The 24,487-nt window shown below is 52.5% G+C and overlaps 1 protein-coding gene across 1 annotated transcript in view; it reads right to left on the minus strand.

Annotated features, from left to right (window-relative positions):
- The window catches only part of EDC4 (enhancer of mRNA decapping 4), a 52,796-nt gene that overhangs the window by 14,457 nt on the left and 13,852 nt on the right, over nucleotides 1–24,487 (minus strand). The window contains 11 exon segments of the mRNA XM_064160693.1: nucleotides 591–1,045; nucleotides 2,067–2,144; nucleotides 2,146–2,221; nucleotides 2,987–3,075; nucleotides 9,196–9,392; nucleotides 9,916–10,007; nucleotides 10,403–10,475; nucleotides 13,207–13,387; nucleotides 13,812–13,914; nucleotides 15,970–16,065; nucleotides 23,713–23,796. Of these exon segments, the coding sequence (XP_064016763.1) occupies nucleotides 591–1,045; nucleotides 2,067–2,144; nucleotides 2,146–2,221; nucleotides 2,987–3,075; nucleotides 9,196–9,392; nucleotides 9,916–10,007; nucleotides 10,403–10,475; nucleotides 13,207–13,387; nucleotides 13,812–13,914; nucleotides 15,970–16,065; nucleotides 23,713–23,796 (1,524 nt within the window).

Genomic DNA, 24,487 nt, shown 5'->3' on the forward strand with positions numbered 1-24,487 from the left:
GCATCCAGTCCAGCAGCAACCCAGCACCACCACAGGCACCAAACCATGGCCCCAGGTGCCATGGCCACACAGCTCTGGAAACCTCCAGGTGTGGGGACTTCCCTGGGCAGCCTGTGCCAATCCCTGGCCACTCCTGCAGCAAAGGAATTTTTTCTCCTCTCCAACCTAAGCCTGCCCTAGCACAATTTCAGGCCAGTTCCCCTCCTATCATGTAAGAGTAGGGAGCAGAGCCCAGTCCTAGCTCATTGCTGCCTCCTCTCAGGGAGCTGCAGAGAGCAATGAGGTCCTTCACACAGATCCTTTACACTGCACAAATTGTCAGAGCTGGCCTGGGAAGTCAAGGACAAAGCAGGCACACAGCAAGGGGCAGTCAGCAGCTCCCTTCAGGAAGGAACCTGCCCGCCTCCTGCTGAGGGAGGAGCTGCTCTGGTTTGGTGACAAGCTGAGAGCCAGCACCTGGCCAAGTGCAGAGGAACTGCCCCAGGCAAGAAGTGCCCCATGCCACACTGCCCCAGGTGGTGCCTACCCCTCTGCCAGGCTGCTCACCGTGGTACCTACCCCTCTGCCAGGCTGCTCGCCCTGGTGCCTACCTGTCTGCCATGCTGTTCCTGGTCTCACGGGTGATGTCGGGGGCTGCTGGCCAGGGCTGTGTGCCCACGCTGTCGGGGGCAGTGCTTTCCTGAGTCAGAGCAGTCTCCAGCAGCGAGGGTGCATTCAGCCTGTCCACCTCCACAGCAGCCATGTCCAGGGTGTGGTGGCCGTGCTCAGAGCCGTGGCGGTTGCGGGGGGACAGCAGGTGCAGGGCGGAGGCGGCCGAGGCCATGCTGTCTGCGTGGGGCTCCAGCACCTCTGCGGTCAGCCCAGCTGGAGCGGCGAAGCTGCGCTGCAGGGTCTCAGAAGCGATCTCGGGGATGTCCTGGGACATGGCTGTGGAAGCAGAGGAGATGACGTCCGGCGAGCGCTCGCGGGTGGGAGAAGCCTGAGGCACCACCAAGGGCTCCACCTCCTGCAGTTCCAGGTCCAAGGAAGGGTTTCCTTGTGCGACCTGGACAAAAACATCAAATGAGAGCCTTCAAGGCCATGTGGAGACACTTGGAGAAGCTCTGGTACCTTGCACCACCCCCTCTGGAGAGAGGATGTGGGAGACAAGAAGGATAGGGAATCACCCTGAACACGAGTCCTGTGAAGAGCAGCTGAGGGAGCTGGGGGTGGTTAATGTGAAGAAGAGGAGGCTGAGAGAGACCTCATTGCTCTGCAGCTCCCTGAGAGGAGGCTGCAGCCAGCTGGGGTTGGGCTCTGCTCCCAGTAACAAGCAACAGGACAAGAGGAAACAGCCTCAAGGTGTGCCAGGGGAGGTTCAGATTGGACATTAGGAACAATTCCTTAGCAAGGGTTCTTGGGCCCTGGCACAGGCTGCCTAGGGAGGTGGTGCAGTCCACATCCTTGGAGAGGTTTTAGAAGCTGCCCTGGATGTGGTGCAGTGGCTGAGCAACAGTGGTGGGACTGTGAGCTCTTGAGCTGTGGGTGAGTGTTAGATTTGGTGAGCTCCAAGGTCGTCTCCTCCTCAACAGCTCTGTGGTTCTGTGACCCCTGCATTGCCCAAAGGCTTGCACTGGGCTCCAAACTGAGCTAAGAACACACTTCAGCCAAAGCAGAAGGCCACACCAGTTCCACCTCCCTGCTCTGCTCCCTGTTTTTGGAGGGAAGAAGCCAACTTTAACACTGAGCATCTCCAGGGACCAGAAGCTCATCTCTGTTCCAAGCTTTGGTTACAATCTGCTTTGTATCACATCTAGAAAGGAGAATTTAGCAACAGGAAATGATTGTTTCAGACTCATGAGGCCATGCAGTTAGCAGAGTTTGACGACGTCCCAGCAGCAGGCAGAGCTGTCTGACACGAGGTCAAGTTCCACTGCACAGGTAAAGCTTGGCTGCAGGTCCATGCCAGCAGCTGTGTCCTCCTCCAAAGGGCAGCTGCTGGCCTTGCTCGGATGCACACAAATCTGATTTCATCTTGTACAGGCCCTCAGGGAGGGCCCTAAAGCAAGAAGCATTTGGAGTCTTACTGGAACGGGGGCCTTTGGTGTCAGCTTGTCAGGGAGACCAGGGAGCAGGACAGAATGGCTCCTGGGACTGGTCTGGAGGGCTGCTGCTGCTGCTACTCAGTGTGAGGCTGGTGTCCAGCTGCATCTTGGGGCTCACAGTCAGGTCTTCTGATGGCCTGTAGAAAACAGAGATGCAAATAAATCAAGCAGGACAACCTGATGATGCAGATCTGCATCAAACACTTGAGGAGACAGGATCTACAGGTTGATGGAGGAGCCCAACCCAAACTTCACTGCTGTTCTCCAAGCCCTTGCTCTTTCCACCATGGTCAGTCACTGCCTGTTAATTTGCACCTTCATCTCCTAGTCCCCACACAGCCCAGAGAAAGGCCAAGTGGAAAAAAAACCCAGAGTGACACTGCCATCCCCTGAAAAAAAAACAGAGGAGTTCTGCCATCCCTTCAAATTTGAGGGTGCCAGTGAGAGGAGGGCCCTGTTACATCTTTGGTTCACTACACAGACCTTAACGAGTCAGGTCACGACAGCACAGTGAAGTTTTGCCTGTGATGCTGCCCGACCCCCTGTGACAGCACTAAGACTCTCCCAGCAGCCCCAGCTGGGCCCTGTCCTTGGAGGCTGCACTGCTCTTGCCTGTAAACAGCGGCAGCCCTCTGGGAGAAGCATGGAGAGCAACACCCACTGAGATGCAGAAAAAGAGGTCCCAGGAGCCACAACCCAAGCGCTGCTGTTGGCCCCTTGGATGACAACAGGCAGGCTCCGGGCTGCATCAGAGATGCAGTTGCCCCCACCAGGATGCTGGCACATCAGAAGCCAGTTTCTGACTCTGGGTTACAAGCCCTCCTCCCAGCAGACACACAGCAGTTCGGCGCCACCCCGAGGGACCTCCCCAGCCGCACTGGTTTCAACCCACACCCACTTACCTTGGCATGGAGGTGTCAGTGGCAGAGGTGCTGCTGATGGTTGTGACTGCAGTCAGGGAGCTGACGCTGCTGCCCGGGGACACAGCGAGCTGCAAGGAGGCACAGAGTGAGAGAGGAGCCCAGCAGTGAGCTGCACCTAGGAGCACTGCTCCAGGACTCCTAAGGAGTCTCTTGGTGAAGAGCAGCTAGAAGAAAACCACAGGTGGAGGTGGACTGCAGGGGTGCTAAAGTGCTGGACAAAGCAAAGGCCTTACACAAGTCCCAGCATGATGGGGTTGGAAGGGGACCTCTGGGGATCACCCAGTCCAAGCCCCTGCTCCAGGAGGGCACCCACAACAAGCTTGCACAGGATCACAATGAGCAGGGCAGGTTGGAAGCTCTGCAGAGGAAGAGGACTCCGCAACTCTCTGGGCACCCTGCTCCAGGCCTCCCAGCACCCTCACACCAAACAACTTTCTCCTCCTGCTCAGATAGAACCTCCTGGGTGCCAGTTTGTGCCCACTGACCCTTGTCCTGTCCCTGAGCACCACTGACAAGAGTCTGGCCCCAGCCTCTTGCCCCCACAACTCCCTTAGCTCTTGCTGAGCATTGCTCAGCTGCCCTCTGGGGCTGCTCTTCTGCAGGCTCTCAGCCCCAGGGCCCTCAGCCTTTGCTGCTCACAGAGCTGCTCCAGGCCCCTCAGCAGCTCTGCAGTCTGTCCTGGACTCTCTCCAGCTGTTCCCTCTCTCTCTTGAAGTGGGGAACCCAGAACTGGACCCAGGACTCCAGATGTGGCCTCACCAGGGCAGAGGAGAGGGGCAGGACACATCCTCACCACACAAGCCATGACTCCCCTTTATTCTTATGAGGGAATTCAACTTCCCAGATATCTGCTGGGAATACAACACAGCAGGGAGAGAACAGTCCTGGAGGTTCCTGGAGAATGTGGAGGACAACGTCCTGACACAAGTGGTGAGGGAGCCAGCCCAGGGAAGGGGCCCTCCTGGGCCTGCGTCTTGTGAACAGAGGAGAAACTTGTGAGGAAAGTAAAGGTCAGAGACTGTCTGGGGCTCAGCGCTTGTGACATGGTTGAGTTCCCTACCCTTGGGGAAACAAGGAGAGGGGTTGGTAAAACTGCCACCTTGAACTTCCTGAGGGCAAACTTTGGCCTGTTCAGGAGACTGGTTGACAGTCCCTTGGGAGGACACTCTGAAGGACACAGGAGTCCAGGGAGGCTGCAGGCACTTCCAGAAGGAATGTGAAAGGCTCAGGAGCAGCTGTCCCTGCGTGCCGAGAGACGAGCGGGGCGAAGGCTTCCGCCTGGCTGGACAGGACCTGTGGCTGGAGCTCAAGAACGAGAGCAGAGTCTCTGGCCTTTGGCACAGGGCTCCCATGGGGGCTATAAAACTGTACTGAAGCTCTGCAGGGGGGGAATGAGGAAAGCCAAGGCACAGCCAGAGCTCAACCCGGCTACAGCCATGGAGCATAATAAGCAATGTGTCTATAAACTCCTCAACAGCAACAGGAGGCCTGGGAGTCTCCTTCCTTTACTGGATGCAGAGGGAAACAGCGACTGAGGCTGAGCAAAAGGCTGAGCTGCTCAGTGCCTGTAGCACTGGATCCAGCAGCTCCCAAGACACCAGCCCAGGGTAAACGAGGCAGTGGTCGGGGGGGGGATCTGCTAAGCCTTAGACCTACACAAGCCCCTGGGGCCAGATGGGCTGCACCCGAGGGTGCTGCAGGAGCTGGCAGATGTGCTGGCCAAGCTGCTCGCCATGATTCACCTGTAGTCCTGGCCAGTGGGGAGGTGCCAACGGACTGGAGGGTGGCAAATATTGCCACCTGCCTACAAGAAAGGGGGAAAGGAGGGAAGCTACAGGCCTGTCAGTGTGCCTCCGGTGCCAGGGAAGCCACGGAGCAGGGCACCTCAGGCACCATTACGCACCAGGGAACACCCAGGGGAGCAGGCCCAGCCAACAGGGGTTTGTGAAGGGCAGGCCCTGCCTGGACAATCCTGATCTCCTTCTGTGCCAAGATGACTGCTGATAAGGGAAAGGCTGTGGGTATTGCCACCTAGAGTGTGGAAAAGCCTCTGGCACTGCTCCCCACAGGAACTCACAGGGCTGAACTGGCTGCTGATGGCGTGGACAGGCACAGCTCTGCTGGGCAAAGCACTGCTGGGGCAAAACGGCCCAAAAGGTGGTTGGTCAGTGGAGAGAAATGCAGCTGGCAGCTGCAGTGGGGCACTACAAACTCCCTTCCCCCGCCTCTGCCTCCGGAGGTCTGAACAGGGGAAGAAGGCAGCACCAAACTGCTTTCCGCCAGCCAGGCAGGCTTGAGCAGGAGCGGCAAAAAAGGGCCTGATCCAGTGCGCACTGACTGGTGGAAAGCCACACTGGAGCCTGAGACTGTGACTGGCTGCCACTGCCACTCTCCTGCTAGCCCAGTGCACATTGTCACTGACACACTGTCTAGGACAGACCTCAACAGAGTGACCAGAGAGCGCACACAGGCCCGCAAGGCCTTCAAGTCTGCAACTCCGGCACGTCCATCGGGTCCACCCGAGAGCTGCCTGTGGCACCCAGACCTGGCTCTCCTCGGGCCAGCGTATCTTGGCTTCCTGCTCACTGCCCCACGCTGGAGGACCCTGCCCTGCCCTACGCTGCTGCTCTTGGCAAGGAACACCCCAAGAGTGTGGCTGTGCCTGCGCTGCTAAGGCAGAGCCGCCTGGTGGCACCTGTGCCTCCAGACACTCTGGCGGCTCCGCTCCCATCGCGTTTATGCTGCGCTGCTCACAACGGGATTAGAACTTGCAGTTTCCAGAGGCTGCTGCAGAGGAGATCCAGGGACCAAAGTCCTGCTCTGCCCCTGTGTATAGGGTTAACATTCCAGGGGGAGTAACCCTGAACCTGACCCTAGGTGGTCTTGACCCCTCTCCAGGGGTGGGTCTGAACACCACCAGGTGATGGCTAGCCTACTCCCCTTCCTGTCCCATAAAAGCAGGGACTTCCTGTTTCACTTCTCCCTCTGCACCTCTCTGCATCCTCTGCTGCCTGCCTACCAGCATCAACCACCTGCTCCTGGTTTCTCTTTGTTCCACCACATGGCCATCACCCACGAGGCAGACAAAGCCATCACCATCGCACTCGGGTTGTATTTGTATGCTTCCTATTTGCTATTATTTTTCCCTCCCCCTATATCCTTTGTAACTTCCCTACCTCAGATACCTTTCTAAGTTTATTGTTAAACTTCTCTTTTTAACTTCCAAATTGAGTGAGATTTATTTATTTGGTTGTGCTTCCTTCTCTCTCTCTCCTCTCCACCTAATCCCTTTCTTTTGGGAAAGAAGGGGAAGAGGGAAGGGCACTTTATAAAATTGTTATTGGTTGTATCAACTTAAACCAGAACCGAGACACCTTGTGAGTAAATCCGGTGCCTTTCCCTGGGATTTCTGCTCTGCCTCTGGTTTCTGAGTGGGATAAAGCTGTCTTGTGCCTTAGCCTTCTCCATTTTCTGATTTTCTTAAATTACCAAAACTGCCCATAAGCAGCCTTGTAGAAATTCTTGACCCAAACAGAAGCTGTAAATAAAATGTCACTGCTTTGTGTGCAGCTTTGGGGCAGGGCTTTCCAGGAAAATAACCTTAACTCTATTTTTATCATTCCTGCCTCATCGTAGCACTCTCAACTAAATCAGCAGCCAGGCACAAGTGGTGCTCCTCAGGGCTCAGAGTTGGAACCACTTCTGTTTGACATCCTTATTGGTGCCCTTGATGCAGACACAGAGTGTGCTGGCAGTGAGCTCACACGTGGCACCAAGTTGGGTGGCAGTGTTGATCACCAAGAGGGCAGGGAAGCTCTGCAGAGGACTTGGACAGGTTGGATCCATGGCCAGTGGTAATGGGAGGAGCTTCAGCAAGGCCAAGTGCCAGGTCCTGCACTTGGGCCACAACAATCCCAAGCAGCACTACAGGCTTGGGGCAGTGTGGCTGGAAACTGCCTGCAGAAAGGGACCTGAGGGTGGCAATGGACAAGCAGCTGAATGTGAGCCAGCAATGTGCCCAGGTGGCACAGAAAGCCAAAGGCATCCTGGCTGGCATCAGAAACGCTGTGCCCAGCAGGAGCAGGGAGGGGATTGTGCCCTTGGACTCTGCTCTGGTGAGGCCACACCTAGAGAGCTGTGTTCAGTTTTGGGCACTCAGCACAAGAGGCATGCAGAGATGTTGGAGCCAGTGCAGAGGAAGGCAAGGAAGGGCCTGGAGAACAAATCTGATGAGGAGAAACTGAAGGAGCTGGGCATGGGTAGTGTGGAACAGAGGAGGCTGAGGGCAGACCTCATGGCTGTCTGCAGCCACCTGCAAGGAGGTTGTGGAGAGGCTGCTGCTGGGCTCTGCTCACAAGTAAACAGTGACAGAACAAGGGGGAATGGCCTCAAGCTGCAGCAGGGCAGGGTTAGACTGGACACAAGGGAAAGAGTGATCCAGCACTGGCATGAGTTGCCCAGGGAGGTGCTGGAGCCACCAACCCTGTCTGTGTTTGAAGGTGGTTTGGATGTGGTGCTCGGGGCTACGGTTTAAGGTGAGCCTTGCAGAGCAGGGCTGTGGGCTGGACTGGATGCTCCTGCGGGGCTTTGCCAGATGGAATGTTGTTGTGGATCTGTGACTTGTTCTTGAGCAGTTGCTCTCCCAAAGCAAAGTGGCACAGTTCAGAGCTCTGCAGCTGGTCCCCATTTTGGTCTTTGAGCTGGGCTGGTCGTGGCAAGGTCGACTGCCACAGGAGAGGCTACAGCCAGGTCAGGCTTCAGATCCTGCACTGCAGGTATATGGAGGCAGAATACTCCAATGCACAATACAGAGGTCTTGCTCTCCTCTAGCAGCTGACCAGCACGAGGGGTGACGTTGGCCCCCACTGCTGCTTCTGGCTACCAAGAAACACCTACAGAGACCAGGTCAACAGTGGCTGAAGATTAGCCAGTGTGTGCCCAGGTGGCCAAGAAGACCATCAGCATCCTGGCCTTGATCAGCAATGGTGTGGAAGGCAGAGCCAGGGCAGGGATTGTGCCCCTGTAATGGGCACTGGTGAGGTCAAAAAACCTCATTGAGCTGCTGGATTGATTTGGTCCACAAGATGCTCAGAGCAGAGGGTTGCAGCGCCTCTGTTATAGGGACAGGCTGGGAGAGTTGGGGCTGGGCATCTTGCAGAAGTGAAGGCTCCAGATCTTAGAGCTGCATTCCAATATCTGCAGGGGACCTTCAGGCAGGCTGAGGAGGGACTGTTCAGAAGGGCCTGGGGGGACAGGCTAAGAGAATGGTTTGGAACTGGAACAGGGCAGAGTTCAGCTGGGCATCAGGAGGAAGTTGTGCACAGTGAGGGTGGGCAGACACTGGCACACTGCCGCCTGCAGAGGGGTTAGACAAGATGCTCTTTGAGGGTCCCTTCCAACCTGATGCATTCTGTGATCTGAGACAGTCTCATCTACCAGAGCACTTCAGACATCCCCACAGGATGCCAGACAGGGCATGCAGAGAGTGCACATATCCTTCCATCACAGTTATGGCACAACCCAAACCAATCTGTAAACCAGCAAGAGCACTCTGCCAGCTTCCAGACAGGTATTTATAGAGAAGCCTGCAGAAGAGAAAGTGTCTAGTGGCCTTTTAGTGCTGAAAGGGACTCCAAGAGAGCTGGGGACAGACTCTGGAGCACAGCCTCTTGTGCTAGGTCAAGGAGGGATGGTTTGAACTGAGAGAGGGAGCTTGAGAGTGGACAAGGGAGAAATGTTTGGCACTGAGGGTGGGGAGAGCCTGGGCCAGTCTGCCCAGAGAGGTGAGAGCTGCCACCATTGCAGATGAGGTTGGTTACGGCTGTGAACAGCCTGCCCTGGCTGAGATATCTCTGCTGAGTGCAGGATGGGGTGGGGCTAGGTGACCTCGCAAGGTCTCTTCCAACCAAAACCAGACCCAGTCTATGATTTAGCAAATCCAGATTTCCACACAAGAGCTCCACCAGTAGTCCTGCAGCTGAGCCCAGGGCTCACAACACAAGCTTGGGCAGCTCAGCTTTTCAGATGCACCAACAAGTCTCCATTCAGCTTGGTTTCACGCACAGAGCTATCTGTGTGCTCTGCACTCAGCTAGCACTGCCCAGAGTCATCACTGCCTACAACAGTTCCCAAAGATTCAAAACCCAAACCCACCCCTTGTATTCCGGCAGTAACAGTGCTGCTGTTACCTGCTGAAGAGATGCACTTGGTGTCATGAATGCATCTGGAGTCATCAGCTTTGGTTTGGCATCATTTGAGAGGGACAGGAAGTCTGCCAGGACAGGCAGGTCTGCGATGCGCCGCAGGTCTGGTTGGGAGCCATGCACAGATCCCTTCTCAGATCCCAGTCCTTCTGTGCTGAGATCAGCCATGTGGTCTGGGAAGGCTTCCAAGGGAGAAGCACAAAGCAGTTTAGAGGATCTGTCCCCAGAAGCCAAAGCTTTAATTCCAACAGGGACCTGTGCTACAGGACAAGCAAAACCCCTGCAACCTCCTAGCCAGAGCAAAGCCCTGCATGCTGAGGAGTGGCTCTTAGCAGGCTTTGATCACAGACCCAAGCTTCCCTTCTTTAAAGACAAGGCCACCTCCCAGAATGGTGAGCAAGCTGCTGCAGCTCCCTCCACACAGCCCAGTCCCTCCACTCCCAAAGCTCTGCTGCCTCTCTCCCATCCAGGGGGACAGAGGTCATGTTTCTCGCACACATGCCCTGGAAAGGTGCCCACGAGTCTGCTCCTGGCTCCTGCGTCCCCATGCTCCAACCACACTCCAGGCCTTCAGCAGCAGCCTGCTTCTCAGCCAGTCCATGTCAGAGTCCTTCAGGCAATGACATCATAGGGGCACCCACAGCTGCGCTCCTGCCTCCCTCAACCTTTGAAGGCCCAGCCAGCTGATGTCCCACAAAGGCTCACCAAAGTCTTCCTGAGAGCCATGGGCAGGCATAGATGCACTCACATCAGGGCTGTGGAGAGGCTGGAATCTGATCTGCACATCCTGCAGGGCTCTGAGAGCAAAGAAACAGCAGATGATTATTTATCAATCACCACTTCCAAGGCTTAGAAGATTTCTCTTCCCCAGACTGATTCCCTGCCTGTGACAGAAGCAGCAGAAGCTGACCTTCACTCAGCTGTGGCACCCACTTCTGGTGCCCAGGGCATCAAAAAGATGTCTTCCAGCACAACTCCTAAGTCACTCCTGGTGACAAAATACCAGCTTGGCCCAGCACTGTACAGGGCTGTTTCCCCGGCAGGACCACACTGAACACATCACAGCTGGAAGTTTCTAAGGGTCTGAGCAGGTTTTTCAGGAGCAAAAGGAGTTGGTGTGACTGTGGGACAGGTGGGTGCAGGACTGGGACACCCCAGCCAGCTGCCCGTGGTAGCTGCTGCCCATACTCACTTGGTGTGCACACAGAAGAGTTTTATCAGCACGCCTGCTGCTGATTCAACAGCCTCAGCCCCCTGGGCTCCTTCTGCAAGGGAGACAAGAGGAAAACATGAAGCAGGATGGCAGCTGCAGGCAAAGTACTAGAAAGCATGACAGGAGATGGCTCGGCACGATACAGTTTCATCACTGCTCCTCTTCAGAGCTGGACTGACCTCATTAAGGGAAAGCATATCCCCCTCTCCCTTTACTTCTCAACGTGGGGGTGGTCACTTTTGTCCTAATCCAGCCACAGCAGCCTCAGTGAGGAGAAAAGAGACCCTCATGGGGTAAGGAAGGAGCAGCCGAGGTGCGGAGCTGCCAGCCACTTCTCCTGCCTGCTGAAGCCAGCCGTGCTGGCTGTGCTCTAAGACAGACACACACAAGTTCAGCCTAGGGCTTGAGCTCCTTCCTGGCTGTAAAAACAACGAAGAGCTCTGCAAAGACTTCACAAGACATCACTGACAGCATCCACCCAACACCTGCAACAGGCTCACTGCTGAGAGAGCAGCCTGGCCTGGATCAGCAGTCGTGTGGCCAGCAGCACCAGGGCCGGGGCTGTGACCCTGTACTGGGCACTGCTGAGGCCTCATCTTGAGCCCTGGATGCAGTTTTGTGCCAGTTACTCCAAGAAGGACATCAAGGAGACGGAGTGGGTCCAGAGTAGGGCAACAGGAAAGCAGGAGGTCAGGAGTGAGCCCAGGACCCCACCTTTCCCCTCAGCTTAAGCTGCTCATTGTGCTCACACCTGGCACAGCTCAGCAGTGCCAGGCAAAAGTAGTCTGCTGGTTCCTCAGACCATGTGCTCACCCCTCTGATGTTTGTTCTCACTAGCAGGAACAGGAACACAGCCTGCCAGTTTTTCCAGGAAGACCTGCTCTGCTGGGAGCTGTCCCAGGTTGCCTCATCCTCCCTGTGCTGAGAGAGACTCAGCCCTACGCTGCCAGGGACACTGTCTGCTGGCAGCGCAGCTTGGATACTGAGCAGCTCATCTCAGACCTCAGCCAGTGTCAAATGCACTTGCTTCAGCCCACACAGCCCTGGAAGGCTTCTTCACAACAGAAACATCTCAGTGGAGCCTGTGTGGTGAGCAGCAAGGCCTGCAGCCTGGGCTGGGAGCTCCAGCCTGGATGCTTGCAGTAAGGAAACTGAAGAAGAGATGCAGCCCCAGAACAGGGCACAGCCAGAGGTGTCACATTTGAGGGTCTTCAAGACACAACTAGATGACACCATAGGTGAGCTGATCTGCCACTAGCAACAGTCCTGCTTCAAGCAGCAGGCTGGATCAGAGACCTAAACATGTCCTGGCTTGTCCAGACATGTTTTCTGCTCTCCCTCTTCTGCTGATAGGAGAAGCAACTGCAGGAAAGGAAAACAAAGGCCTCATGCCTTCCAGCCTCCTTTTCTCCTTCCAAGCAGGGCACCCACACGTGTTTATACACTTGTTTGTCTTCTGCCCTAAAAAGGTAAAAGTAAGCCCTGACTTTACCTAACATGATCAAGTTTGGCAAACTGCCGTTCTGACTGGGTAAGCTCCGTGGCCAAAGGAGCCATTGCCTTGAGCCACACTGATAAAAGGAGATGAGCAGGTAAACACAACCTGCTCTGCCTCACTGTGCTTCTGCCATGGCCTCTGCCTTGCAGTGCTTCTGCCTCACGGCTGCCTGCCATGGCATCCTGTCGTGCTCTACCTGCTACATAATAACAAGCCCTGATGCTTTGGCTTTGTACACCTAGATGCTGCCTTGCCTAAGTTTACCAGGGAATAGGCATTAAGTGCCTCAGGCGCTAGGCTCGCTCAGCCAGCGCGGTATCATGCCTGTCCGCATACCTGCAAGCCATCCTGCCTGCACCTCTGCGCGCCTGCCTGCCAAGTCTGGAGCCAAAGAGGAACCAGGATCAGTTCAGAGATTGCCTGCCTCTCTCCAGATAGAGCTTGGGAAGATCTAGAAGGCTTTCAGACACTGTCAGAACGCCCTTCAAGTGTTTGGGTACTGTCTGGAAACCAGTTAGCCCTGGGAACCCAGAGATACAATTTTTGTGAGTCAATATTCAAAAGCCTCTTTGCAAAACTCTGTAAAACTTTCTAGCTGAATCCAAGTCCTCTCGAGTCCCTCTAGTGTGCAAGAGATATAATTGACTGCAAGAACCTCTCTCCAGTTCTAAAGGTTTAATGCTTGTTGTATTGCTGTCACTTATTCCTTAAGACTCCACCTTCTCCATTGTGTAATGGTTTTCATGAGCGTGCAAAGAACCTGATTAAGGATCGGCAGTGCAGTGAGATCAAATATATGAATATCAAAATAATAAAGGAGGTTCACTTTTGGAAGATAAATCCTGCCCACACACCTTGTCACTACTTTCACTGTGCTTCCTGCAGTGCTGCAGCTGCACAAGATGCCATTTCCTGCAGACCACCAGTGACAGAAACACTGAGGATGGAAAAGACCTTCGAGATCAGAGGGTTCAACCCTTAATCAAGCGCTGCCAGGGCACTGCTAAACCATGGCCCTCAGCACATCTCCATGGCTTTGAAACCTCTCCAGGGATGAGGACTGCACCACTGCTCTGGGGAGCCTGGGCCAGGCCTTGCCAACCCTCAAAGGGAAAAAACTGTTCCTCATGTCCAACCTAAACTTCCTGTGGAGCAAACTAAGGCCATTTTCTCCTGAACCATTTCTTCTTTCTAGGGAGAAAAGCCCAACCTTTCACGAGAAAGCCAGAACCAGCCAGGGGCAAAATTCTTGTGCTCTCAGCAGCCAATGTTCTTTGTCACCTACCCACACACAAGTTGTCATTTTCCTCTTCTGCTGGGAGTACCTCGGTGTGCCTCAACCGACAGCGGCTCACGGCCTGGATGCCAAAGCTTAGGACTGGGTGGGTGAGAAGGAACTCCGAGATGGAGCTGAAGTAAGCTTTACCCTCCTCTTGGTTCTGCATCAGCTCCATCACATACAAGACCTGATAGAAGCAAACACAGCAGATCACTGCCTGTATGTGCACTGCAGAGCTCAGCCGCGCCTGCACATGTGTGCTGCAGAGCCCAGCAGCTGCAACAGCTCTGCAGCAATGGCAATTGCACAAGGAAGAACAGGATTCCCAGGACAGTCCAGGAAATCTCAGGAAGCACACTCCTGAGCCAGTGCTGGTCAGGAGCTCAATCCCACTGCAGCAGATACAGGGTCCTCCAAGTGAGAGCTTCATTGCAGGTTGAGGAGCAGCCTTCAGCTGTTAGGCTGTTTCCTCTCACAGAGAAGAGCTGAGGCCAGGCAGTGCACTTCTTCTAGCTCTGGCCATGCAAACCCCAGTGCTGGGCAGCAGAGCAGACACACTGAAGGCTGTTCCTGTCCCCAGTGCCCACATAGCAGGCACACAAAGCACCTACTTTTCTCTGCACATCGCTCAGGATCAGGTATTCAGCAGAGAGGTCCAGGCAGACTTTCAGGCTGGGAAGAATGCTCATGGAGCTGAAGATGTCAGGAGAAAAGCTAGAGGCGGGAAACAAGAGGGATGGGAATGAAGGTTAGCATAACCAGAACCACTGCTGGGAAGCTGCACTGCTATAAAACCTCAAATACCTTCAGGAGGTCACAGAGCCACCTAGACTGGAGGAGGTGACTTCCAGAGGATCCTTCCAGCCCCTCACCATTCCATGATTCTGGAGTTTAGCACCACAGAATCCTAGAATGGGTTGAGTTGGAAGGGATCTCAAAGCTCATCCAGTGCCAAGACCCTGCCATGGGCAGGGACACCTCCACCAGCACAGGCTGCTTGAGGCCTCATCCAGCCTGACCTGGAACACTTTCAGGGTAGGGGCAGCCACAGTTTTTCCGGGCAACCTGTGCCAGTCTCTCCCCAACCTCACAACCAACAATTTCTTCCTCATCTCCACTCTCACTCTGCCCTCTCCCAGCTCAAAGCCATTGTCCCTCCCAGCTCTTGTCCAAAGTCCCTCCTCAGCCCTTCTGCATCCCCTTTCAGGTCCTGGAAGGCTGCTCTAAGGTCTCCCTGTAGCCTTCTCTTCTCCAGGCTGGATAATTTACAGCCACAATAGAGTGCAACCACCCACGGAAACAAAAGCATCACTGCAGAAATCAGTGCTGCCTTCAGCTGAGAGACTTCATCCAGCAGATCAGAGCAGGATCCAGCTTCTGACCACTCAACTGAAAGACAGCAGCTTGGTGCTGCTGGGCACATCCCACATTCACAGGAAGACCATGCTACACACTGATACCCAAAAATCATCCAGATCAAAACAACCCTTCTGCAAGTTTTGGATCTGCTGTGGCATGAGGTGGTCAAAGCAGCACTGAGCTGCAGACCAGACTCTTCTCACCTGACGAGAGCAATTCCAGGGTGGCCTTAAGTGTGACCAGAGGCCACAGGTCCCCAGCAGAAAAGGAACTGAGGGAGCAGGAGCAAGCAGAGGGCTGGCCTCAGGCAGAGCTTGAGCTGCTGGGCCTATGTACAGAGGCAGCTCTGGGGACAAGGACCTGGAAGTGCTGGTGGACAGCAGGATGATCATGAGCCAGAAATGTGCCCTGGTGGCCAAGAGGGCCAAAGGCATCCTGGGGTGCATCAAGAAGAGTGTGGCCTGCAGGTTGAGGGAGGCTCAGTAGGGAGGCACGCAGAGAGCTTGGTGTGTGAGTACCTGGCAGTTAGGGTAGGGCTTCAGTGCTGCTGCTTTAGTTTGCCTCAGTCAGTCCTACTTGACTTAAGGGGCTGTAATTCATGCTGTGAATTTCCACAGGACAAGGACAGATTCTGACCTAACACTAGGGCTGTCAGCTTAGTCTGGCAGTATCCATGCCATCTGCTCTGCCCTGGGGATGCCACAGAGGGAGGGCTGGGCCCAGTTTCAGGCTCCCTGGCTCAAGAAGAAGGACAGGACTTGCAAGAGATGGTCCAGCAAAGGGCTACAGGGATGCCAAGGGGACTGGAACAGCTCTGCAGGGAGGAAAGGCTGAGGCTGGAGACTCTCTGCAAGGGGTACCTGGAAAGTGAAAGCTTGGCTCCAGGTAAACCATGGACTGCCTTGGGTGGGAAAGGACCTTGCAAGGTCACCCAGCCCAACTCCCAGCATTCAGCAGGGACAGCTGCAGCCAGAGCAGGCTACTTACAGACACAACCAACCACACCTGCAGTGGTGCCAGCCATGCAGCTCCCATCTCTCTGAGCAGCATGGGCCAGGCTCTCCCCACACTCAGTGCCAAACATTTCTCCCTTCTCTCCACTCTCAAGCTCCCTCTCTCAGTTCAAACCATCCCTGACGCAACAAGACCTGCTCCAGAGACTGTGCACAGCTCTCCTGGAGTCCCTCCCAGCACTGCAAGGCCACCAGAAAGTGTCCCTGGAGCCTTCTCCTCTCCAGGCTGCACACCCCCAACTCTGCCAGCCTGGCTCACAGCAGAGCCCTGCCAGCCCTGCCAGCCCTGCCAGCACTGCTGTGGCCTCCTCTGGCCCCATTCCAACTTCTTCCAATGTCCTTTGTGTGCTGAGAGCTAATACCAGCCCCTCAGGAGAGTGAGCACACCAACACCTACTGGACAGTCTGCAGGCAGGTCCAGGACACTGTGCACCACATCTTCATTTCTCTGTTCTGATCTGCTCCAGTGATGAGGAATCTCCAGAAGGGAACCCTGCAAAAAGAAGAGAATTAGCTTCTCTTCAAGAAGACCTGGGCCTTCCCATAAGGACACCACACAGAAGATGCCCTCACAAGATGCCCCCAGCTAACTTTAGAATCACAGAATTAGTCAGGGTTGGAAGGGACCACAGGGAGCAGCCAGTTTGTTCTAGTTTGAAGCAGGCTAGAATGTTTTGGTGAAAAGAACTAGATGATAGGCTGTGAAAGGAAAACAATGGTGATGTCTCCTTCCCTTAGAGTCTTGCTGAAGAAGAATGTAAACATTAGATAACACTTTCGCCATTTTTACTTCACTCTCTGGCTGGGCTTTGGCTGAGCTACATCTCCTTAACCTCACCTGCCACTAACCTTGCTTCTTAACCTCTTGGCTGAACCTCTATTCTTCCTTAGGACTGGGGTAAGGTTGAGAGGGGCAGGGGGAAGGTGCAGGGGTGGTTGAGAGCCCCTCCTGGGGACTCAGGTTTCTGGGAGGGGAGTTGTGTTTCTGTATTACTTTTTACCTTGTATATTTCTGTCTATAACTGTATATACTGTAAATATCTGCTTGTATGTTGTGCTATCTGTAAATAAATAGCTTCATTTATATTCCCAGAGTCCGTCTGAGTCTAATTGGGTATTTCTAAAAGTGTGGGGGGGCAGGGTACAACCAAATCACCACATATTTGGCGCCCAACGTGAGGCAAATTCATTTGAGTGACTGTTAATCAACTCTGGGAATCAGAATGAAGCTAATAAAGCAGCTATTTTATTTGGTGGGGGCTCTTATGTGGTCTGGTTTCTGTTCTCTTGCATTCAATTGGATCAAAGCCCAAATTTTTTCTTACTTTTTAATGTAGCTTATACAAAGGCTAAAGCTAAAGTTACAAATATTTTCTGGTCCTGGGGTGATCTCATTCTTGGCTATGCTGGTTTTAATGTCACTGAAAATCTTACCAGTAACATTACAGAGGTATTTGCCAATAATATTACAAGCAATCAAAATACTGCTTTAACTACAGACCTCATGAGGGTAATTTACCCCCAAACTGAGATGCCGGACCCTTGCAAAGATTTTTACTCAAAGCAAATTGTGGCAGGTCTGGTGTGTATCATCCTGGGTCTTATAGTTTTAATTTTCATATTAATTCTGGCATTATGTGTGAAAAATTCAAATGCAGTGCCTTTAAAAACTAGGAAAATTTCTGTCTCAAAACCAAAACAAGGGAATACAATCTCTTTCCCAGCAAAATTCAGGGGCACAGCCAGGGACGATTTTGCAGCAACCAACCAAAACACAGATAATTCGGGAATACCACCTCCTTCCCAGACAGGGACATCTGCCATTATACCTCCCTCTTCAGATTCTGGGAAAACTGCCAATGTTCCTAACAATAATGACAACAAAGATGATAACGCCTCAGGATTGGCAGGCGTCCCAGGAGTACAGGCCAACACTCAAAGTCAGAATGTACCCACTAATAATAACAATAATAACACCAGCTCAGCCAGTTCGAATCCCCAACCAGCAGACCAGAACCCTGTTAATTCTAAGGCAGTGAACTCACAGACCCCAAGTCAGACCCCCAATGATTCAAACCCTCCAGCAGACATGTCCAAGTCTGTTGCTGTGCAGGCCTTTTTGGCACCTGCTAAGGCAAAAGCCAAGACACAGCTTTTGACAAAATGTGACTCAAAGGAGGATGTAAGAGAGGGGACCTCTGGTGAGCAAGAGGACGAAGAGGAGGCATTTAGTCTGCAGGACCTAGCGAACATGCTGAGATCGCAGTACTCAAATGACAAGAGTGCTGTGTGGTTGGCTGCCAAAAAAGAGGATGGTTCCAATGAATTTAAGAGTGCTATGAGGAAGGTTCTGTTTCTAGACCAGGGACAACCAGATCAACAGGAGGAAGAGGAGGAGGATGACATCCAGGACTCCAACGATCCTCTCAGAGAGGTCAGGGAAGTTAGAAAGGAATACTGAAGGGAATCAGGTGAGCCAATCCTAAGCTGGTTGGTGAGATGCCGTAGCACTGGTGCTAATGCCCTGCAGGTAGGAGACAAATCTGCCAAGCAGCTGGGACCACTCACTAAGGAGAGTGGAGTGGACAAATACCTAGCAAGTCCTCTTGGTAAGGTTAGCTTGTGGACACGCCTCCTGTTGGCTGTGGCTATGAGATATCCTTCCCGAGATGATCTGCCATGGGCTGCTAAGAAGTGGAACACCATTGAGCAGGGAATTAAGCTTTTGAAGGAGTTTGCTGTGAAGGAAGTGCTTTATGGAGATCATGGCACACATGAGCCTGATGACATTCCTCTTGGAACAGGTCTCATGAAGAAGCTTATTAAGCTTGCTCCTTCATCCTATGCTAACATCTTGGCCAGCAAGTTTCTATCAAGGAGTAACAATGGAAGATCTCTCACTGTTGGTGAATTCACTGACCAGCTCAGGCAGGTAGAGGACAGCTTGTCACATTCTGGCCTAGTCTCTGACAGACAAACTATGACCACAGAGATTAAAGATAGCATGAAAGAACTGAAGGAGGATCTAAAAACCTCCATTTCCAATCTGGTAAAAGATACCATGCCTGCATCATCTGAATGGGTGCAGGTTTCTGCCATCAGGAACAGACGCCCACCTCCTGCAAGGCAATTCCAGCCCAGGAGGAGACAAATTCCACCTAGACAGCAGCAATCGCGTGCGCCACTGTGGATAATCCTGCGTGACCAATACGGTGAGAACATGAACAAGTGGGATGGCCAACCTACTTCAGCTCTTTCAAAGAGAGTCAGGGAACTGCAGAGTGGCAGAAACAGAGGCAGCAATGCCAGAAAAGTAGCTGTCACTTCTTCAGCTCCCCAGAGCAACTGCAATTATTCCAACAGTTGCAATTTCTCCACACAACAACACCAATCAATGTGTACCCCCCACATGCCATGGCTTCAGCATTAGGGGTGCCCTGGCCTCCAGCCAGGTGGAGGAAGGTTAGTGGAGAGAACGAATCTATTTTGGGGGGAATGTATATCATTAGGTGGCCTGGCACGTTCTAAAAGTTCAGAATTATGGTGGGCTTTAGTTGACACAGGTGCAGCAGTGTACTTTATTGCCATCTAATTGCAAAAGGACTAGAGTCCATACATATTTTTTTTTGAAGTGACTGGGCGGATCTCAGGAGGGGGGGAGAGAGTTAACCAGTTGAGACTGAGTTAAGTTTATCTGGTAAAGAGTGAAGGAAGAAAATACTATTGTAACTGCTCCTGATGTGCCTTGTGTTCTGGAATTGACTTTTTGAGACAAGGTTGTTTCAAAGATCCTAAGGGTCACAAATGGGCTTTTGGTGTAGCATCTGTAGAGATTGAGAATGTGAATTGAAAATTGTCCATTAGACCTGAACTTTCAGATGAATCTGCAGTTGTGGGACATCATGACACAGAGGATCTAGAAGTGCCAATTGCTACTCAAACTGTGCACCACAGGCAGTACAGAACTAACCGTGACTCTTTGTTGCCCATTCATCAGCTGATTCTTCAACTGGAGAGTCAGGCTGTCATTGAGAAAGCTCATTCACCCTTTCAATAGTCCCCATCTGGCCTGTGTGTAACCTAACGGTGACCTGGAGACTGCACGTTGATATTTGTGCCCTCAACGAGGTGACTCCACCCATGAGTGCAGCTGTGCCAGACATGCTGGAACTCCAGTACGAGCTGGAATCGAAGGAGGCTAAATGGTATGCTACCATAGACATTGCTAATGCTTTCTTCTCTATTCCCATAGCAAGGAGTGCAGGCCTCAGTTTGCATTCACCTGGAGAGGAATCAGTACCAGTCCAACCGTTTGCCTCAGGGGTGGATACACAGCTCAACCATCTGTCACTCAGTCATCCACAATGCACTGGAGAAAGGTAAAGCTCCAGAGCACATCCAGTACATCGACGACATCATTGTGTGGGGCCAAACTGCTGAGGAAGTCTTCGAGAAAGGGAACAAAATCATTGACATTCTGTTGCAAGCAGGTTTTGCCATTAAGAGAGACAAGGTCAAAGGACCTGCCAGAGAAATTCAGTTTCTGGGAGTGCGGTGGCAGGATGGTCGCCGTTACATTCCTCAGGATGTGATCAACAAAGTCTCTACCATGGCAGTTCCCACCAGTAAGAAGGACAACTCTTCTTTCTTGGTGTGGTGGGATTTTGGAGACTACACATTCCTGGTTTCAGTCAGATTGTCAAACCTCAGCACGATGTGACTCAGTAAGAGAAACAATTTCGAGTGGGGACCTGAACAACAAGCTTGCCTTTGATCAGATCAAGCGAGAAGTAGTCCATGCAGTGGGCTTGGGACCTGTGCGATCTGGTCCGGACATTAAGAACATTCTGTACACGGCTGCCAGTGACAATGTCCAACTTGGAGCCTTTGGCAGAGAGCTCCAAATGAGACACGTGGTCGTCCACTTGGTTTCTGGGGACGTTAGCTACAGAGGTTCAGAGGCAAATTACACTGCAACTGAGAAAGAGATTCTAGCAGCCTTATGAAGGGAGTGAAAGCAGCTTCTGAAGTGATTGGAACTGAGTCACAATTGCTTTTAGCTCCTAGACTGCCAGTTCTAAACTGGATGTTCAAGGGCAAAGGTTCATCACCACATCATGCCACAGATGCAACCTGGTCTAAATGGATGGCTTTGATAACCCAACGAGCACGAATGGGTAATCTTGACCGACCTGGTCTGGTGGAGGTGATCACCAACTGGCAGGAAGGCACAGACTGTACCAAACCTCAGAGGAGAAATACTCGTGCTGAGGAAGCTCCTCCCTATGGTGATCTCTCTGATCAGGAAAAGAACTATGCTTTGTTCACAGATGGTTCCTGTCGTCTTGTTGGGAACAAGCGAAGATGGAAGTCAGCAGTATGGAGTCCTACCAGGAGAGTTACCGAAAGCGAGAGATGGAGAAGGAGAATGCAGTCAGTTTCGCTGAGGTAAAAGCTGTCAACTTGCTCTTGATGTGGCTGAACGTGAGAAATTGGCCTATCCTTTACCTCTACACCGACTCGTGGATGGTAGCCAATGCTCTGTGGGGTTGGCTGAAGGACTGGAAGAAGAATGGTTGGCAGAGGTAAAGGAAAGCCTATTTGGTGTGCTGATCTATGGCAGGACATTGATGCACGGCTGGAGAGAACTCCAGTGAAGGTGCGGCACGTAGACGCACACTGCCTAAGAGCAGAGCCACTGAGGAACATCAACATAACCAGCAGGCAGACCAAGCTGCTAAGATTGCTCAAGTTGATACAAACTTTGATCTTGACCTTGACTTGGAAACACCGAGGTGAACTGTTTCTTAGCTCGGTGGTCCCATGACTCATCTGGACATCAAGGCAGAGATGCAACATACCGATGGGCTCGTGATAGGTCAATTGACTTGTCCATGGACGCTATCACCCAAGTCATCTATGACTGTGACATTTGTGCTGCTATTAAGCAGGCTAAGCGAATCAAGCCCTTATGGTATGGTGAGAGATGGTCAAAGTACAAGTATGGTGAAGCCTGGCAGATTGACTACATCACTTTACCTCCATCTCGTTCTGGCAAGCAGTATGTGCTGAACGATGGTAGAGGCCAGCACTGGATGGCTGGAAACCTATCCAGTTCCACATGCAACTGCACGTAACACCATTGTTGGTTTGGAGAGACAGATCATGTGGAGACATGGAACTCCAGAGAGAATCGAGTCAGACAATGGCATCCATTTCAAGAACAATCTTGTGAAGAACTGGCCCAAAGAGCACAGCATTGAGTGGATCTACCACATACCCTACTATGCACCAGCTGCAGGGAAGATTGAGCGGTTTGCTGAAAACCACCCTAAAAGCCATGGGGGGTGGAACTCTGAAAAACTGGGACAAACATTTAGCAGAAGCTACCTGGTTGGTCAATAGTAGAATTCAGTAAATAGAGCAGGACCTGCACAATCAGATTTGGTCCAAACAGCAGATGGTGATAAAGTTCCTGTTGTAGGTGAAAAGAATCTGTTAGGGAGAAACTGTTTGGGTATTTTCTCCTTCGGGCGAAGGGAAACCTGTCCGAGGGGTGGCTTTCTGCTGAAGGTCCTGGTCACACCTACTGGGTAATGCAGGGAGAATGGTGAAATCCAGTGTATTCCACAGAGAAATCTAACCTTAGCTGAGAGAGTTTTAAATTCAGAGTGTATAATACAAGCTGTTAGGTGTTTTCTGTTCTAGGTACCATCGGCGTCCAACACTGAGAGATCTACAGAGAGATCTACAGTACATGAGCATGAACCCAACTGTCACCTGGAAGTCCCTGTTTCTTGTCTCATCTGTGAGGAGACAAACTGTTCTGAGCTTCTTGAATCACCTACATCTGAGATAGCCTGAATGAAAGTGTGAACTGAACTTGTAATATTCATTAGTGTAAATATTGGTTTAGATTAGATCAGATAGTTCTAGCAATACTCTAGCGAAGTAGACCTGGTGGTGGATTATGCTAGTTTGAAGCAGGGTAGAATATTTTGATGAGAGAGAGTAGATAATTGGCATGTGAAAAAGAAAACAAGTGGGATGTCTCCTTCCCTCAGAGTCTTGCTGGAAGAAGAAACTAAACATTAGATAACAGTTTGCCCTTTTGTCTCACCTCTGCTTCTTGGCCTTCGGACTGAGACTACATCTCCCTAACCTCTCCTGCCACCTAACCTTGGCTTCATAACCTCTTGGCTGACCTCTATTCTTCCTTTAGGACTGGGTAAGTTGAGAGGGGCAGGGGGAAGGTGAAGGGGTGATTGAGAGCCCCTCCTGAGGGGGACTCAGGTTTCTGGGAGGGGAGTTGTGTTTCTGTATTACTTTTTACCTTGTATATTTCTGTCTATAACTGTATATACTGTAAATAGCTGTTTGTATGTTGTGCTAGCTGTAAATAAATAGCTTCATTCATATTCCCATAGTCCCGCTGAGTCTAACTGGGTATTTCTAAAAGTGGGGGGGGGCAGGGTACAACCAAACCACCACACAGTTCCAACCCCCCTGCCATGCCCAGGGACACCCTACCCTAGAGCAGGCTGCCCACAGCCTCATCCAGCCTGGCCTTAAACACCTCCAGCCACGGGGCCTCAACCCCTTCCCTGGGCAACCCATTCCAGCCTCTCACCACTCTCCTGCTCAACAACTTCCTCCTCACCTCCAGCCTCACTCTCCCCACCTCCAGCTTTGCTCCATTCCCCCCAGTCCTGGCACTCCCCGACAGCCTCAAAAGTCCCTCACCAGCTTTTCTTTAGGCCCAAATGTGTCTTAAAGTTGTCATAAAACCTCTGCTTCCACAGCAGGACAGCAAACGCTGCAGCTCTCCAGAACTTTACAGCTACAAAGGACTGAAGAGTTAACACAAACATTCATTAACAGGGGGAGCAAAAGCAGCTAGTTTTCAATCAACTGCAGCAGAAATGTGGAAGCTCACAGGTCAGTTAAAACTGAGCACAGCACAGACCTGCAGGGACTCAGCATTTAGAGCAGTTTCATTGCTTCCGAGGCATGGAACTGCCTCAGAACTGAGGTCACTTGGCGTTGTACTCCAGCAGGAAGCAGTTAGAGAGCGCCCTCCAGAGGCAGACCCAGGGGATGCTGCTCACTTGGCTCACCAAGCCCAGGCTCAGGCACTTACTCTGGGTCCTGTTTTTTGTGGTTGTCACAGAAGAGCAGACAGGACAGAGGGCGACCATCGTGGGGCTTCCACTCATGGAGACATCTAGAGAAGAACCAGAGAACACGTTCAGGTGTGCAGGAAGCAATACCTGAGGAAGAGGTGGGTGCTGAAGGCATTTCCCCTTGCCTACAGACCACACTATGGCAGCAGGCACCAGCCTGAAGCTATTCTCAAGCTTCCATACAATGAGGAGGCCACAGCCCTCCCTGCAGACTGTGGTCAGCAGAGCCACCTGACGTTAAAGTCAGCCTTGAGAGGCACATCTTAGAGGAGCTTTCTGCCCTTTATTGCAGCAGAAGAGTTTGGCTACAGTCTGTGCACAGCACAGAGCTCCTGCACCCAGACACAGCTTTCTGCTCCTTCCATGAGTTCACCAAACCCTGTGTGACCTTTGGTGACAGCTATTGAGCAACAAATCACTTTACAACATCTTGTGAAGGGCACTGCAAGTGACTGTGGCTAGGAACTGCCCCACAGAGAAAGACCTGAGGATGCTGGCTGGCAGCAGCTGAAGATGAGCCAGGGAGTACACAGGTGGGCAAGAAAGGCACCTGGCCTGGATCTGCAATGGTGTGGGCAGGAGGAGCAGGGCAGGGATTGTGCCCCCTCCCCCCCTCACTGGGGAGGATCTCACCCCAAGAAAGACATTGAGGAGCTGGAGCAGGTCCAGAGAAGGGCAAGAAAGGTGGGAAAGTGTACGGAGACAAGGGCTGGGGAGGAGCAGCTAAGGGAG

This window comes from Pogoniulus pusillus, chromosome 20 (genome assembly GCF_015220805.1).
Source record: "Pogoniulus pusillus isolate bPogPus1 chromosome 20, bPogPus1.pri, whole genome shotgun sequence".
NCBI classification, from domain to species: domain Eukaryota; kingdom Metazoa; phylum Chordata; class Aves; order Piciformes; family Lybiidae; genus Pogoniulus; species Pogoniulus pusillus.